Raw genomic sequence first — 14,487 nt, forward strand, 5'->3', positions numbered from 1 at the left:
AAAAGTTTCACACAGCTCTGCCTTCAGCATCCAGCATTTTCCAACTGGGAAAGGGAGGGCAGGGGATTTTCCAGCTGGGACAGAGGTTGGGAATCAGCAAGGAGTGAGCAAGACCACAGTGGGTTCCTGGGTGATGGATCCCATCACAGGAAGGATGGAATAACCAGAGGGAGAACCAGGTTACAGGAGGTGGGGATAATGGGATCAGTTCAGGGTTTATTTTCCACTTGCACTGGGTCTGGCCTGGTTGGTGGGCACTGCATGGGGGGAACTTCTGCAGCTGAGGGGGGGAAGTGTTCCTGAAGTGAGACCTTGGGAATTGTTCCCAGAAATGGCACCTCAGGAATTGTCCCTGGAAGTGGCACTCAGGAATTGTCCCTGGAAGTGGCACTCAGGAATTGTTCCTGGAAGTGGCAGCTCAGGAGGAGAAGTGCCAGAAGCTCTGGCTGGGTGGAAGGAGAGGGGAAGCCCCAGGCTGGGCTCAGCTTTGGGGCTGTGATGGGATGGATCAAACCCCAGTTCCTGTTGGGAGCTGCTCCAAGGCTCTCCTCAGTTCCTGGCCCTGGTGTTGCTGTCTCTGCCCGGTGCCAGCCAGGGAATCGGGAAGGATCACTCTGGACTGGAACAGCTGCTCAGGATGGAGGCAGCAGGAAGCTCAGAAACAGGAATTATTCACTGCTGTGGCTGCAGGGAACAGGGACTGTGCCCCCACCTGCCCTGCATGGAGAGAATCACGGAAGCAGGAAATGTTTGCCAGCAGGAAAGGCTTTCCTGCAGGAAACACTCCCACAGAGCCCCTGCAGGATCCCAGCCCGGAGCTGCAGTGAATCAGACCAGAGGCAGGACTGGTTTCCAGAATTTGGCTTTACTTTGCAGTACAGAAATCATGTGGAGCCTTGAGGAGACACGAGAAGCACAGGCTCTGTCATGCCGATACCGCAGCGCCGTTTGGTCCATCCGAGAAGCCACCAGGGGACACAAAATACTTCCACATCTTGCCTGCTCTGTAATTTGTTCTCTCAATTTTATTAAGATTAAAACACAAAGGAGCCTTAGGCACAGCTGTGTCCCAACCGATGTAAACAGGTTTAGAAGCTTAAGTGGAGGTTAAGTTCTGTGCCCAGAACGAAGCCAACATTTGCTGCTACAATAGGTGTGGGCTTTGTCCATGATACAACTTTGCCACAGAGTTAAGATTGATGGGAGAGACTTTTAGGGATGCTGTCCACAATAATGGAGTGCTCAGTTTCTATTTTCCTTGATATCAGGTTTGAGTGACATCAGCGTCACATCTACGAGCTCACCAGAAGCACAGGGTTGTGAAGGATGTTTTACAAATGATTAAAAAGACAAGGTAAGACACAGCTGTCAATGAGTTATTTCAAATCTGCACCCACTTCTACGTCTGCAAAAATAATAATAATAATAATAATAAGTTCAGTCTGCCTTTCGCTTACGAGGTTAGTCAGGAATCAGTCAGGAATTTGCCAGATTCTGGACAGCAGCCCTACTAGAATGAAATAATTAACACATGATATCCAAAAAGGGAACATTACCAGTGCAGTACTCTTCAATCTCTCAGAGATGGGATTACAAAAGCAGGCCTTACAATATTGAATTTCGTACAGTGTTCATTAAGTTCCTTATATATTCATATGAGCCGATTTAAACTCCTCCTAATTAGAGCCTCTCATTACTGCTGCTCCTCCTCCCCGTAGATGTCGTTTTTCTTGCGTTTCATCTCCTCGAAGTCGAACTCTGATCCCATCATCCTCTTATAAATATCTTTGATGTCGTCGCACGTCGTCTCGAAGTGGGTGGTGGCATCGTAGGTGCGCGAGATGAAGATCTGCAACAGAGGCGGCGCTGGAGCCCCGAGCTGTCCCTGTCCCCTCCCAGCTGTCCCTGTCCCCTCCCAACAGCAGCCTGTCCCCACCCAGATGAGCCTGTCCTGTCCCCTCCCGGCTGAGCCTCTCCCCTCCCAGCTGTCCCTGTCCCCTCCCAGCTGTCCCTGTCCCAGCTGCAGCCTGTCCTGTCCCCTGCAGCCTGTCCCTGTCCCCTCCCAGCTGAGCCTGTCCCCGCCCAGCCCGCTCAGCCCTCACTCACCTGGCTCTCGGTGCCCAGGTCGGTCGGTGCAAACAGGTCACTGATGCTCACGAACCTGGAAAAGGACACAGAGCTCAGTGTGGGTTAGGGCAGGAATGGCTGGAGCCGAGGCAGCGCTCAGGGTGCTGGGGAAGCTGAGTCTGAGCAGCTTCTGGCACCAATGGCTGCAGCTCCCCAGCCCAGGGAGGGGCTCTCTGGGCCTCACTTCTGCTCGATGGGCTCCAGCAGCTCCAGTGCAGGTTTGATCTCCTTCTCTGGGTCAGCTGTCTCCACCGTGGTGCTGGCGATGGCGATGTACTTGCCCTGCGCCGCCACGTTGTGAGCAGAGGAGATCATGCACACGTAGATGTCTGGGGGGACAGGGCACAGCTGCAGCCCAAACCTCCTCAGCCCCAGCCCAAACCTCCTCAGCCCCAGCCCAAACCTCCTCAGCCCCAGCCCAAACCTCCTCAGCCTCAGCCCAAACCTCCTCAGCCTCAGCCCAAACCTCCTCAGCCTCAGCCCAAAAGCTCTTCAGCCTCAGCCCAAACCTCCTCAGCCTCAGCCCAAAAGCTCCTCAGCCTCAGCCCAAAAGCTCTTCAGCCTCAGCCCAAACCTCCTCAGCCCAAGCCCAAAAACTGCCTCAGTCCAGAACCTGCTCGACCCCATCCCAAAACCTCCTCAGCCCCATTCCAAAACCTTCTCCATGCTCATCCCAAAAATCCCCTCAGCCCCATCCCAAAACCTCCTCAGCCTCATCCCAAATCCCTGCCCAGCCCTCTTCCTGCAGCCCTGACCCCTGGCACCCCCTGAATTGTTCAGAGCCCCTGGAGTGAGTCCCATCCCTGCCCCATGTGCTCTCATCTCCTGCACACGGAGATCCCCAACATTCCGTTTCCCACCATGGCTCCTGCAATCCCAGTGGCTCCCAGTGCTGTGTCCCCCAGCCCCCCATCCCTGGGGACACCCCTCACCCCCCTCTCCCAGTCTGGGGCACTTCCTGCTGCAGGTTCCTCACAAGCTTTTCCAACCACAGGCTCCTCCCCACTACGTAACTGCTCTGAACTAAAGCTCAGCTGGGCTGAGAACTAAACCCCACGAAGCTCCTGGAGCAGGGACGAGGTGTCCATTTCCCTGTGTGACCACACCCAGAGAGCCCGGGGCAGCAGCCTGTACCTGATTTCCGGTTGACCTGGTTCTGTGGAATGATGATCTGGCACGAGTTGGCATCGTTGGTGTTCTTGATGGGGTGGCTGAGGATGCAGATGACCCGGATCACCTGGCCCACCTTGGTCACACGGTCTGACACGTAGCTGGGGTCACAGATGAGCTGTTTGCAGCGAGCCACCTGGGCACCAAAACCACCCAGTCACATCCAACACTGACTTAACAGCAATCATTTCATATCAATCAATCTGAAGCCTGCAGGCTGCACACACTTTACTCTCCAGCATGGATTGTCACCTCTGCTCCAGGCCAGGACCTGCCATTCCCACCCCGAGGACACCCAAGTGCTGAAGTGTGCTGTGAGTGCCTGCTCCAGTCAGAGCAGCCTGCAGCATTCCCAGCTGCAGGAGAAGCTGCAGCAAGGCCACGTGCCAGCTGTCACAAGGTCAGCCACAAGGAGCAGCTCCCACCCTGATTTATTCACTGCCAGCCCATCAGATTCCATCCCAGCTCCTGCAGCAGGAGCATGTCTGGCCAGCAGGACATGGGGTTTTCAGCGAGCTGGCACAGGGACACCAGCCCCTTAAAAACTCTTAAAAAGGGTTTTCTGTGTATCTGCCCAAGAGATCAGAGCTGTGAGGGGAGGTGTGGGTGGGGAGCAGGGAGGGGGGAAGGGTCTGTACCTCCCCCTCAGACTTGACCCCGACCACTTTGCCGTTCTCGATGACGATCTCCTCGATGGGCTTGTTGAGCATGTAGGTGCCTCCATAGATTGCACTGAGCCTGCAACAGGAACACACCCTCAGCACCCCCAGGGCTGGATGTGACAGCCCTTCAGCCCCCAGGCTCTGCTCCACTGGGGTAAACCCCACCTCAGGCTTAAACCCCCCTTCAGGCTTAAACCCCTCAAAACCCTCTGCTTACACACAGGGGGGAAATGCTCTGCCAACAGATCTCTGAGCAAACCCAGAGGCAAACAAACCACAAAGAAAGAATCTCACCTGGAGGAACCACCTCTTAATTAAGTGAATAAAATCATTAAGGACCACAGTGTTTTATGCAGCACCACATTCTGGAAGGTCAAGCACAGACTCCACACACCCAGCTCCACACACCCAGCTCAGCCCCACACATCCAACTCAGCTCCACATCCACCCCCCACCCCACTGGAGGAACCCTGGAGTCCAAGCCCAGCTCTCACCTTGCAAAGCCCTGGGGCAGCTCTCCAAGGCCATAGAGGGGGTACAGGTAGGGGCTCTTCCCATATCGAGCCAGGGACTCGCTGTACAGCTTAATCCTGTTGATTGTTTCTTGGCAGGGTTGATCTAGATAGCTGGGAAGGACAGTTACATCATTTGGGATGTTTCTCTAAGCAGCACTTCCAGCAGAATACTCTGGAAAGCCAAACACTGAGTTCCCATGACTCTTCCTTCCCCACCCTGGGAGTTCCCTTTTAGGAGCACTCAGTGGCACAAGCTTTACTCAGGAACACTCAAAGTTTAACCAACCAATCAATCCATCATAATCCCAAATTCTGACCCCTCACTTACTCATCAGTCCTGTAGAGAGCCAGGGCATGGCCTGTGAAGTCAATGACATCTTGGCCCAGGTCAAACTTCTTGTAGACATCCCTCATGGTGGTTTTCTTGGGGTCCACGCCCTCGAAGGTCCGAGAGTCGTTCTCGTCAAAGTTGGCAACGTAAACCAGGAACTTCCTGAAGCGGCGCTTCTCGAACAGCCCCATCAAACCTGAAACCAGGGTTGTGATAATTCATCAGAACCAAGGTTTTGTGAGAATCCAGCAGAACCAGGATCCAGAGTCAGTGACTTTTGTGGCTTTTCCATTATCAGCAGTGGATAAGAACCCACTGAGTGTTCAAACAAGGAATGGTTTGGGTTGGAAGGGACCCTGCCATGGCAGGGACACCTCCCACTGTCCCAGGTTGCTCCAAGCCCCAATGTCCAGCCTGGCCTTGGACACTCCCAGGGTTTCAGGGGCAGCCACAGCTTCTCTGGGAATTCCATTCCAGGGTCTCCCCACCCTTGGAATTCCTTCCCAAGACCCATCTAACCCTGCCCTCCTTCAGCCTAAGGCCATTCCCCTTTATCCTGCCCCTCAACCCCCAAACACAAGGCTGGACATGGCACCATTTCTGCACTTGAATTCTCCACAAATTGCAGAAACAAGACTGGACCTGCTGAAAACATAAGGGCAGAGGCAGCACCACTCCTGCCAGGATGAGTGTTCTGTTTCAAACTGCAGGAACTCCTGGCTCCTTCAGGTGTATCTGCCATGAGAAAGGCTCAGACCTGCAGATCTGGGGCCTTAACTGCAGGAGTCTCTATCAGATTTTTTAGACGTGCTGTTGAACACATCCCACACCTGGAGCTCATGGAATGCCCTCTAGATCCTAATGGATTTCACCACACTGTTATTAGTTTTATTTGAGGAGTGAAACTGAAGTAGGCAACAATTAAGGTTTGAGGTGCCACATGTCAGAATTAGTCATTCCAATCTGCCTGCAATGTTTTTCACACACACAGTTCCAACAAGGACACGACATCAAATATTTATGGCAGAGCTGGGAGGACAAACCCCAAATGGAACCTCTTGAGGGAGGAAAACACTGCCAGGTTCTCACCAGAATCTCACTGAACAGACAGCTTGGAAGCTGCAGGAAAACAGGGCTCAGCAATCCCAAGGGGTGTTTGAAGTCCAAGAGGTGCAGGAGAACCTCCTGAACACATGAGGAGCACCAGGAATACCCCAAGGGATGGGTTTGCCTCTGTTTAGGGGATTCAGAGGGAACAGAGAAGGTGCAGCTACTCACTGGAAGCCAAAGCTTCTGCCTCAGTGGAAGGAACTTTGTAGATCTTCCCTCCCTTGTAGACAAAGCTGCCCTCGATCACCTTGAAGTCCAAGTAACGAGTGACTTCTGTGTAGAGCAGCATCTTTACCAACTGACCTGCAGGGGGTTTGGCACAGTCAGAGACAGACACACACAACAAACCCTTCCCCATGCTCAATTCCAAGATAAGCTGGGACTAAAGCAAGCAAGGCTTGGCTGGGATCCATCAGTTCTTCCACTGCAGGAGCCCTGAGCCAGGCACTGCACAATCCATCCATCCATCCATCCATCCATCCATCCATCCATCCATCCATCCATCCATCCATCCATCCCTGTGCTCCAGGATGGGATTCCAGCAGCTAGGGGCTGGTTTTAGGCACAGGAGCTGGCCCTGCACTGGTAACCCCTTCCCTGATTTAGTCTAAGCCAGTACTGGCACACATGGATTCAAGGATGAGGATGATAAGGAATGACAGACCTGTCCTATTCCAGCACCCAGCACTTGACCAAGGAAAATCTGGGAGCTCAGGGTCACCCACCATTAGCCATAAGGAATTTACTCACCATTAGCCATAAGGAATTTTGGAATGAGGTCCACGTTCCAGTCTCTTCCCCGCCCCATAGATTCTGGTGGAGTTCCCGGGAGATTAAACCTTTTGTAGAGCTTTGGAGAGAGAATACAGAACTTATTATAGCCCAGGAAATCTGTCTGGGTGTCATTTCTCCCACACATGCACACACTTTCCACCCCCACAGCTCCAGGCTGAACACAGGCTCTTCAGAGGCAGCTTCTGGCTGCAGTTTCAGCTCCAGTCTGAGTTTGGAAAACACAAACACATCCAGTGAATTGTTACAGTAAGAACCAGGCAGTGCAATTCAGCTCATCCAAGGATTTGGGAATTTATGAACCTGATGAACTGTTTAGCATGACATTTCTTAGTCCAATTTACAATTCAGCTGAGGAGTTTTTAACATCCAGCTGTAACAGCTCTGGAATGCTCTGTGCTAGGATTTGCTCAGATCCCAACTGGGAATTACAGGCAACAAGCACAATCCACCAACTCCAAACACCTCACATAAAACTTCCTCACTCAAAGGGAACCTTTAAGAGCCATTAATTAGTACCACCCCAAGGCTAATTGGGATCAATCCCCTTTCTGTGGCTGGGTGTCTCTGCACACTTACATCCTCCAGGGGTGTAATGGATGCACTCTCCCCTCCGTAGTACGAGTTCCGATCCATGTGAAGGACTTTCTTGCCATTCACTGACATGATCCCGGAGAGGATGCATTCCTGCAGCAAGGAAAGGATGCAAGGGACAGGTCAGCTGCACTGGAGCCTCCTCCTTCCCTTTTTTCTAAGGAAGAGCATGCTCAGCTACCTACACAGCCCAAACAAGCACAGCAGTCGCCTCATTTCAGAACTTAGGCAGATTAACCTGTTAATAAATTTATTTTCTGCTCTGGGCAAGCCAAGTAAAGGGTTAGAGCTATACAACCACCAGCTATCAGGGATTCCCAGAGGAATTTTTAGGGAATTCCATGCATTTGAGCCAAAGAAACATCTGTCCTCTAAGGCATCAGCTATCAGTTTAAGGATGTCCACAGAGAGGCAGCAGGAGCTGATGAAATCTTACCTGGACTTCAATCAGTCTGCTTAGAACCTCAATTATTAATATTTGCCACACTGGGACACTCAGAGAAGAAAGCACAAAGAATAAATGAAGGGATTTGGGTGCTTGATGAGCTCAGCTTTGCTTTGCTCTGTGCCCACTGAGGTTCCCTGGAGCAGCAGAACTGAGCTCAGCTGCTGTGTCTGAGCACAGCCAGGCTGCAGAACCAGCTCAGGCCTTGCACAACTAAATCCCCATTCAAACAAGACTTTGCACCGGCGCTGCCATTCCCCAGCCAAAGAGCTTAACAAAAACTTCAATGTTTGTGTGCTTAGCACAGCTTATCTTGGAGCTTTTACTGCTCTTGCTCTGCCTCAGCTTCAACTCACTGGTAGGTCCCTGCCACATCTCACGTGATGGGTGGGGATTGTTGGAGGGGGCTCCAGTGGAAGGTGTTCCAACAGTGGCAGGGTGGTTTTTAAGGTGTTTTTACATTGTTTGTAAACCCCCAGCCAGCTGCTGGGAGATGCCAGCAGTGTATCTGACAGGATTCCTGCAGGCAGGATTGGAGTCTCCAGGAGATCCTTCCTGTTTACTCCACCAGCACCTCAGCCAGGATTCTCCTCCTGTGTCACTTCCCCCTCCCCTGGAGTGCAGGAGGTTCATTTCCAGCTCCAGACTGAGCAGTGCAGGTGTCAGGCAGGAAAAGCACCAACACCAGGAGCTTCCCACTGGGGACTGTTTGTGTAAATCCTGACTCCAGTCAATCCTCAGTGCAAAGGAAGCTGTAAAATCAACTTCCCCAGCCACAGCAGCTGTCAGGGGCTGGTTTGCTCTCAAGGGCAGACATCTGGAGGTGCAGGGATGCTTGGCAGGGATCACTGGCTGAGGATTTGCTGTGGAAAAACCTTCTCCACTGGGACAGCAGGACACTGCTGGCCAGTCTGTCACCCACCAGGATGTCACCAAAACCCAGCCAAGGAGCTGAGGAGCAAACCTGGAGCTGCCTCATGCACAGCAAGAACACTCTGAATTCAGTGCCTCAAGCCATGGAAGATTTCCAGCAAGTGCCCACAAGGCTTCATGATCACCACGTGGACTGGGAGTAGTGAGCCACAAAAGCTCTCTGATCCATCAGCTGCTCCTTCTAAGGATCCTACAAGGTCCCTGCTGCTTTTTCCCACAGGCTGGAGCAAACAGAGACCCTCCCAGCAGATACAGCTGCACCAACCCCGTGTGAAATCACTACTCAAGGCCTACAACGCTGAGTAACCACAGGAGTGAAAGTGGCTGCAAGGTTAATGATTAACCACACCCAAGGCAGGAGTGTCACACCATCACCAACCAGTTAAATTCACACAGCCCTGTGGTTGGACTCTGTGATTTATCCCCCCTGGAACATCTCCCAGAACCCTGCCAGATGGTGGCACAGCACTGCAAGTGTCCATGCTGAGCCACAAGGAAGCCAAGCAGGATCTGGAGCTCCAGTAAAAGCTGCACAAGCTCCATCCTTTGGTGTGGATGTCAGCTGATTTCAGTCACCCACTTAACATCAAAGTATTCCTTGGTCTGTCTTCCCAGAAGAGAGTGTGCCTCCCTTCTTCAGGTCACCTGTCCAAATCACTAGCACCCCCTGGAGTGAATCTGCACCAGCAGAAGATCTAAGAGGCCTTAAGTAGCTCTTCACTCCTCTTTCCCACCCATTAAACACCGCTGTGGGGCTGAGGTGGAGCTATTACACCGCTGAACATCCCTTCCACCAGCCAGGCACTGAAATCCTGCCCAGCACTTCCCTCTGCAGCCATGATGGCCAGAAAGCACACGGGCTGCACAATGCATTTATCCTCAGCTCAGCAATTCCTTTGGATGCTGGAATCCCTTGATGTGTGACACTGTCATTTGGGTCAGGGATGAGGAAAACAAACAGCCTGTGCTGATAAGGGAAGGGCTGAGAGGAGCTCAGAGTGCAAACAAAAAGGGGAAGCGTTAAGAGTCCAAATCTGTGCGTTTTTTGCTGTTCTCTAAACGTGGCCAGCAGCAAACAGGAACAGGGAGCAGCTGCTGACAGCAGCAGCAGGACACAACAGGGAGAGAGAGCTCCGGGTAGCCAGATCCAAGAGAATCTCATGCAAATTGCAGTCACGCTGCTACTACAATGCACTGCCCCAGCCAGCTCAGGTTACGAGGCTCCCAGGAGCTCATTGTGCTGCTGAATGAAGTCTGAGAGCCATCGATGTCTCTGCAAATGGCCGGGGAACCAGGGAGAAAGCAGCTCTGGGAATGTGGAGACAGCACATCCAGTGGGGATCCGTGGAAATAAAAAAGGAGTGACTTGGAGGTATGATTGTTTCCATGCTTGCTTTAGACCACTGGCTCCTCCCTGGAGTGCAGGAGCTGCTCCTGAGCAGACCTGGGGCATGCAGAGCCTTGAGGAATGGAGGGAAGCAGGGAGGTTCCCGTGGATTTCCTCCAAGTAGGGCGGCAGCTCAGAAAGGCTCAGACAGCCCGATGGAAATGGAGCCAGCGCCGAGGGGAGGACTGGGCACTGAGCACCAAGCACAATCCCTGCAGCAGCAAACCCTGGCACTGCCAGGCTCGTTCTTCGAAAGGCTGTGCCCACAGAGCCACACACTGGGCTTGGAAGGGACCTCTGGAGATGCTTGGGCCAACCCAGGCAGGGTCACCTGGAGCAGGCAATTCCACCTGTCACCGCCTGAGCCAACGCTCATCCCACAAAAACTCCTCACTGCACTGCAACAATCCCCTCTGCTGCCAGGGGATGACACTCCACATGGTGCTGACACACTGACACTCCACATGGTCCCCACAGCCACTCTGAGGCTCCTCTAGTCCTGTACGAATAAATATATCCTGAACCAGTGAGTTTGGCTCCTCTGCTGCCACAGAAAGTGAATCTGTATCTTTGTGATGGATTGGAACAGCTTTAACATGGGGAGGCAGCTGGCAGGTAAGAAGCTTAGTTCAGTCTGCAAAGAGTGAAACCTCAGCAGGAACACAGCATTCACCTACTGGGGCTGAACTGGAGGGTTTAACTACCCCTAAAATCCACGGGAAATAACTCTGTAGAAGCACAGAGGGCAGATAACAGAGCCTGTCACTCTGAAATAACACAGTGAGGAAGTACTGAGCCACCTCCACAGAGAGGTGGAAATTACAGTGACCTGGGGAATTACAGTGAACTGAAAAGAGAGCTGAGAAAACACAGCCATGAGGAGCTCTCCAGTCTGTGAGCACTGCACCAGATTAAAAACGAGTTTGTGCACTAGGTCTGCAGGAAGATGATCCCTAATCTGCCACACACGACGCACATGGAAAGCCTAAGACAAGGACCTTAAAGCTATTAAAGCTCCAGCTTTAATAACCTGGAGAAGCCATTCCCACCAGGAAAGAGGCAGCTGGAAGATGCAGCAGCTCTCATGCAGCCAGTGCCTTGCAAACAGGGCCTGGCACCTCACACTGCTCCATGCAGGAGGAGTTCATTCAGCTGGTGCAAGTCTGAGGGATTCTACCAGCAGTAATTCAGGATTATTTTTCCCCCCATCTCTATGAGCTGCCACTGCAATGGGGTCTCTGATTAACACACAGAAGGGAAAAGCTGAAATAGTTTGAGTGCCAGTAATCCCAGTCCTAAAGCTGCCTTTAGTCTTTCATTACTGGTTGAGGAAGAGATTAACACCTGAAATATTCATGTTGCACTTCTAGATCCATCCCGGTGGAATTTACACGTGCACTCACTGGCCCCACAGACCCAACCAGAACGACCACTACAATGGACGTGTTTGTGCTCTTTCACAAAGCCTCCAACGACTCATTCTTCTTCTTTAAACCAACTCAACTTTCCCTTTAAAACCTCCAGATCAGCAGCAGAGACATAACCTCAGAGCTACAACAGGGGCTCCAGTACTATAATCCAGGACCAGCTTGAAGGAAAAGGTTGCAACCATCACCAGAACTTCCATGACAGCTCCTTTGGAAAAGGGAAGGAACAACTGGATGTGTTTCCAGTCCTTTTTCCTCAGGAAGCCTGACTGTGCCAGCACTGGCACCAAAGCTGGAGTTGGTACCAACTCAGATCCAGCCTCATCTGAGTGCCCACAGTGCTCATCCTTCAGTCTCTGACACCACTGGCAGCCACAATGGTTGAGCCAACACCAGCAATTCCAGGATGGCTGCACCACGACCTCTGCTTTCCACTCTTTTCCACGTGAGCTGCTCAAGACTAGATGAAGTCCACCCTAATTGGTATTTCAGAGGGAAAGCCAGCACACCAGAAGCAAAATCCTGGACATTCCCAGGCTCTGGAGTTTGGTCAGCACACCTTAAATATGGCCCTAATTTATTCCTTTCACCTCAACTGCTGCTCATTAGCAGGAGCTTGTCTTAAAAGTGATTTCACAAGAGGCCTTTTGTCAAATTTACACTGGCATTTGTCAATTTTAGATTAAGCCCTGTGTTCACCAACTTGATACCCCGCTCACACTAAAGCATAAATTAACATTTTAATGGAGCTCAGATCTATTGGAGGCCCCTTCACTACAAGCTCATTATATTTCACCTCCCCAAAAGTCCCTTTCCCTGCTTTGCTGAGCCAGGGCCAGGCTCTAGGACAGACTCCTATCAAAGGGAAGAAGCTTTTTTCTCCACCTCAAAGGAAGAGCCTTGAAAGGAATGAAAGCCACTGGGAAAATTGGGTGTCCCCTACAGCAGACACTCCCACACGTTACCCATTTCCTTTGTGCCACCTTCCAGGTTTGTTCCCCCTCTTCCCAGACCCAAAAGAGGGGGATGATAATGCAGCTCTGCCTTCGGTGGGGTCCTGTGTCAGGAACCACCCATCAATCACAGCGCCCAAACCACAGGAGGAAACGCGTGCATTTCAATTCAGTCACCATCCCCAGGGGAAATGGGGGAACCCCAAAGAGATCCCTTTGTCCAGCCACCTTTCCCCACCAACAGGAGGGAACAAAAGCACGAAAGGCCTGACGTACAAGGAGGAAAACCTCTTCACCATTTTGGATTTTCTTCCCCCTTTCTCCAAACAATGCCTTGCGTTTGAAAGCTGCAATCCGCCCTCCCGCGGCATCTCCCGGCCTCAGGGATGCAGGAACCGGCAGAAATGCTCGCTCAAACCCGGCACTGCCATGTTTTTTTTCCCCTGCGGCGCGGGCTGCATCCTCCACAATAGGACAAAGCCCTCATCCCCCTCCCTGCGCCGCACCCCCATCAGCTGTCAGCTCTCCTTAGGGATCACTAGGATGCAGCGACATGGCAGGAAAGGGGGTTTTTTTGGTTTTTTTTGGAGGGGGGCATAAGGGAAATTTGACAGGCTCGCCAGCCTCCCATCCCCCTCCTGCTGCAGTCAGGGCTGGATGGAGCCGAAGGCTGCAAAGGCGGAGCGGGAATGGGGATGGAGAGGGGGGGGATAAGCACGGCTGCCTCCACCCTGCACGGACCTGCAGCCACCTCAGGTTTGTGCTACGGGGGTGGGGGAAGAGATGTGTGAAGGGGAAAAAATGAGATAATAATGTAAAAAATAAATAAAAGGCATTAAATGACCCGTGGGCGTTTTATTGTCCGAGTCTCCCCACGCCCTCCATCCGCAAAACAACCGCATTTCCTGGGGCCCGCTGAGAACGGCGGGGATCGGGGACGGGGGCACCTCCAAACACGAGGAGCTGTTGTAAAATATATATATAAATCATATCAAAACCCCACCCGGGTGTGCAGGTAGGGATGGGGAGAAGGATGCAGGGTGGGGATGGGATTGGAGAATTAAGAATTAATGATGGGGAAATAACCCAGGGGGGTCACACACACCAGACCCCCCGGGTAGTGCTGAGGGGAGGAGGGGGAGGATCCCAGGCTGGGCTGGAGATGAATGGGAAAGGATCCAGGGTGGGGGTGGGACTGAAGCCGGGGGGGTGCCGTGATAATTAATGACAGGGGAAAGCACACAGCGGTCCCCAAGGGGGTCACATACACATAATACTGGGGAGGGGGATGGGGGGAAGCACCCAGACAGAGGTGGGGGGGCTACGATGGCCAGGTGACAGCTGAAGGAAACGACCTGAATGGGGAGAATGAGGTGATAATCAGGTGAGAGATTGGAGAGGGGACCGCACACCCTGGGGGAGGGGATAAAGACCTGTGGCCCCAGGCGGGGGGGGGGTCTCAAACCCAGGCTGGGGGGGGAGAGGATCAGGTGATAAACCAGCAAAAGGCCAGCGGCGCCGGGGTGGGTGAGAGATGGGGAAGGGGGTCAGCCGCAGGAACCGGGGGATGGCGGCGGGGGGGCGGCGGGGCGGGGCAGGGCGGCGGCCGCCCGCAGCAGGCCCGAGAGGCGAGCGGACGGGGGCAGCTCCTCACCGTGAGGCCGGTGCCCAGCACGATCACGTCGTACTCCTCATTCATGGCGGCGCGCGGTGTCTCGGGGGTCTCTCGGCCGGGGCTGAAGCGAAGCGGGCGCTACGCGGGGGCCGCGGGAGCGCGAGAAAATGGAGCCGCCGCCGTGAGGGGACCGCGCCGGGAGGGGCGGGGCCGGGCTGCCCGCGCCCCGCCCACGCGCCTGTCAATCACAGCCAGATCCGCCACGCCATTGGCTGGCGGCGCCGTCAATCAAGGGGCGGGAGCGCTGCGCGCGCGAGCGGCGCTGCCACCGTGGTGGGGGCGCGGCGCGCATGCGCAGATCAATGGCCGCCCCCTATGGGCTTGGACTGCGCTGGGGGGGGATCCTTTATATGGACCCCCTAAATT

The 14,487-nt window shown here is 53.3% G+C and overlaps 1 protein-coding gene across 1 annotated transcript; it reads right to left on the reverse strand.

The window, feature by feature from the left end:
* Nucleotides 1-846: 846 nt before the first annotated feature.
* Nucleotides 847-14,325, reverse strand: GDI2 (GDP dissociation inhibitor 2). Its single transcript, XM_056482292.1, has 11 exons — nucleotides 14,101-14,325; nucleotides 7,287-7,394; nucleotides 6,666-6,765; nucleotides 6,084-6,218; nucleotides 4,803-5,001; nucleotides 4,454-4,585; nucleotides 3,936-4,035; nucleotides 3,262-3,433; nucleotides 2,312-2,456; nucleotides 2,107-2,161; nucleotides 847-1,849 (listed from the first exon to the last, which is right to left on the reverse strand). The coding sequence occupies exons 1-11, from the start codon at nucleotides 14,143-14,145 to the stop codon at nucleotides 1,694-1,696; spliced, it is 1,347 nt and encodes a 448-aa protein (XP_056338267.1). The 5' UTR covers nucleotides 14,146-14,325; the 3' UTR covers nucleotides 847-1,693.
* Between the last annotated feature and the right edge of the window lie 162 nt (nucleotides 14,326-14,487).

Source organism: Oenanthe melanoleuca, chromosome 1A, assembly GCF_029582105.1.
Source record: "Oenanthe melanoleuca isolate GR-GAL-2019-014 chromosome 1A, OMel1.0, whole genome shotgun sequence".
NCBI lineage: Eukaryota > Metazoa > Chordata > Aves > Passeriformes > Muscicapidae > Oenanthe > Oenanthe melanoleuca.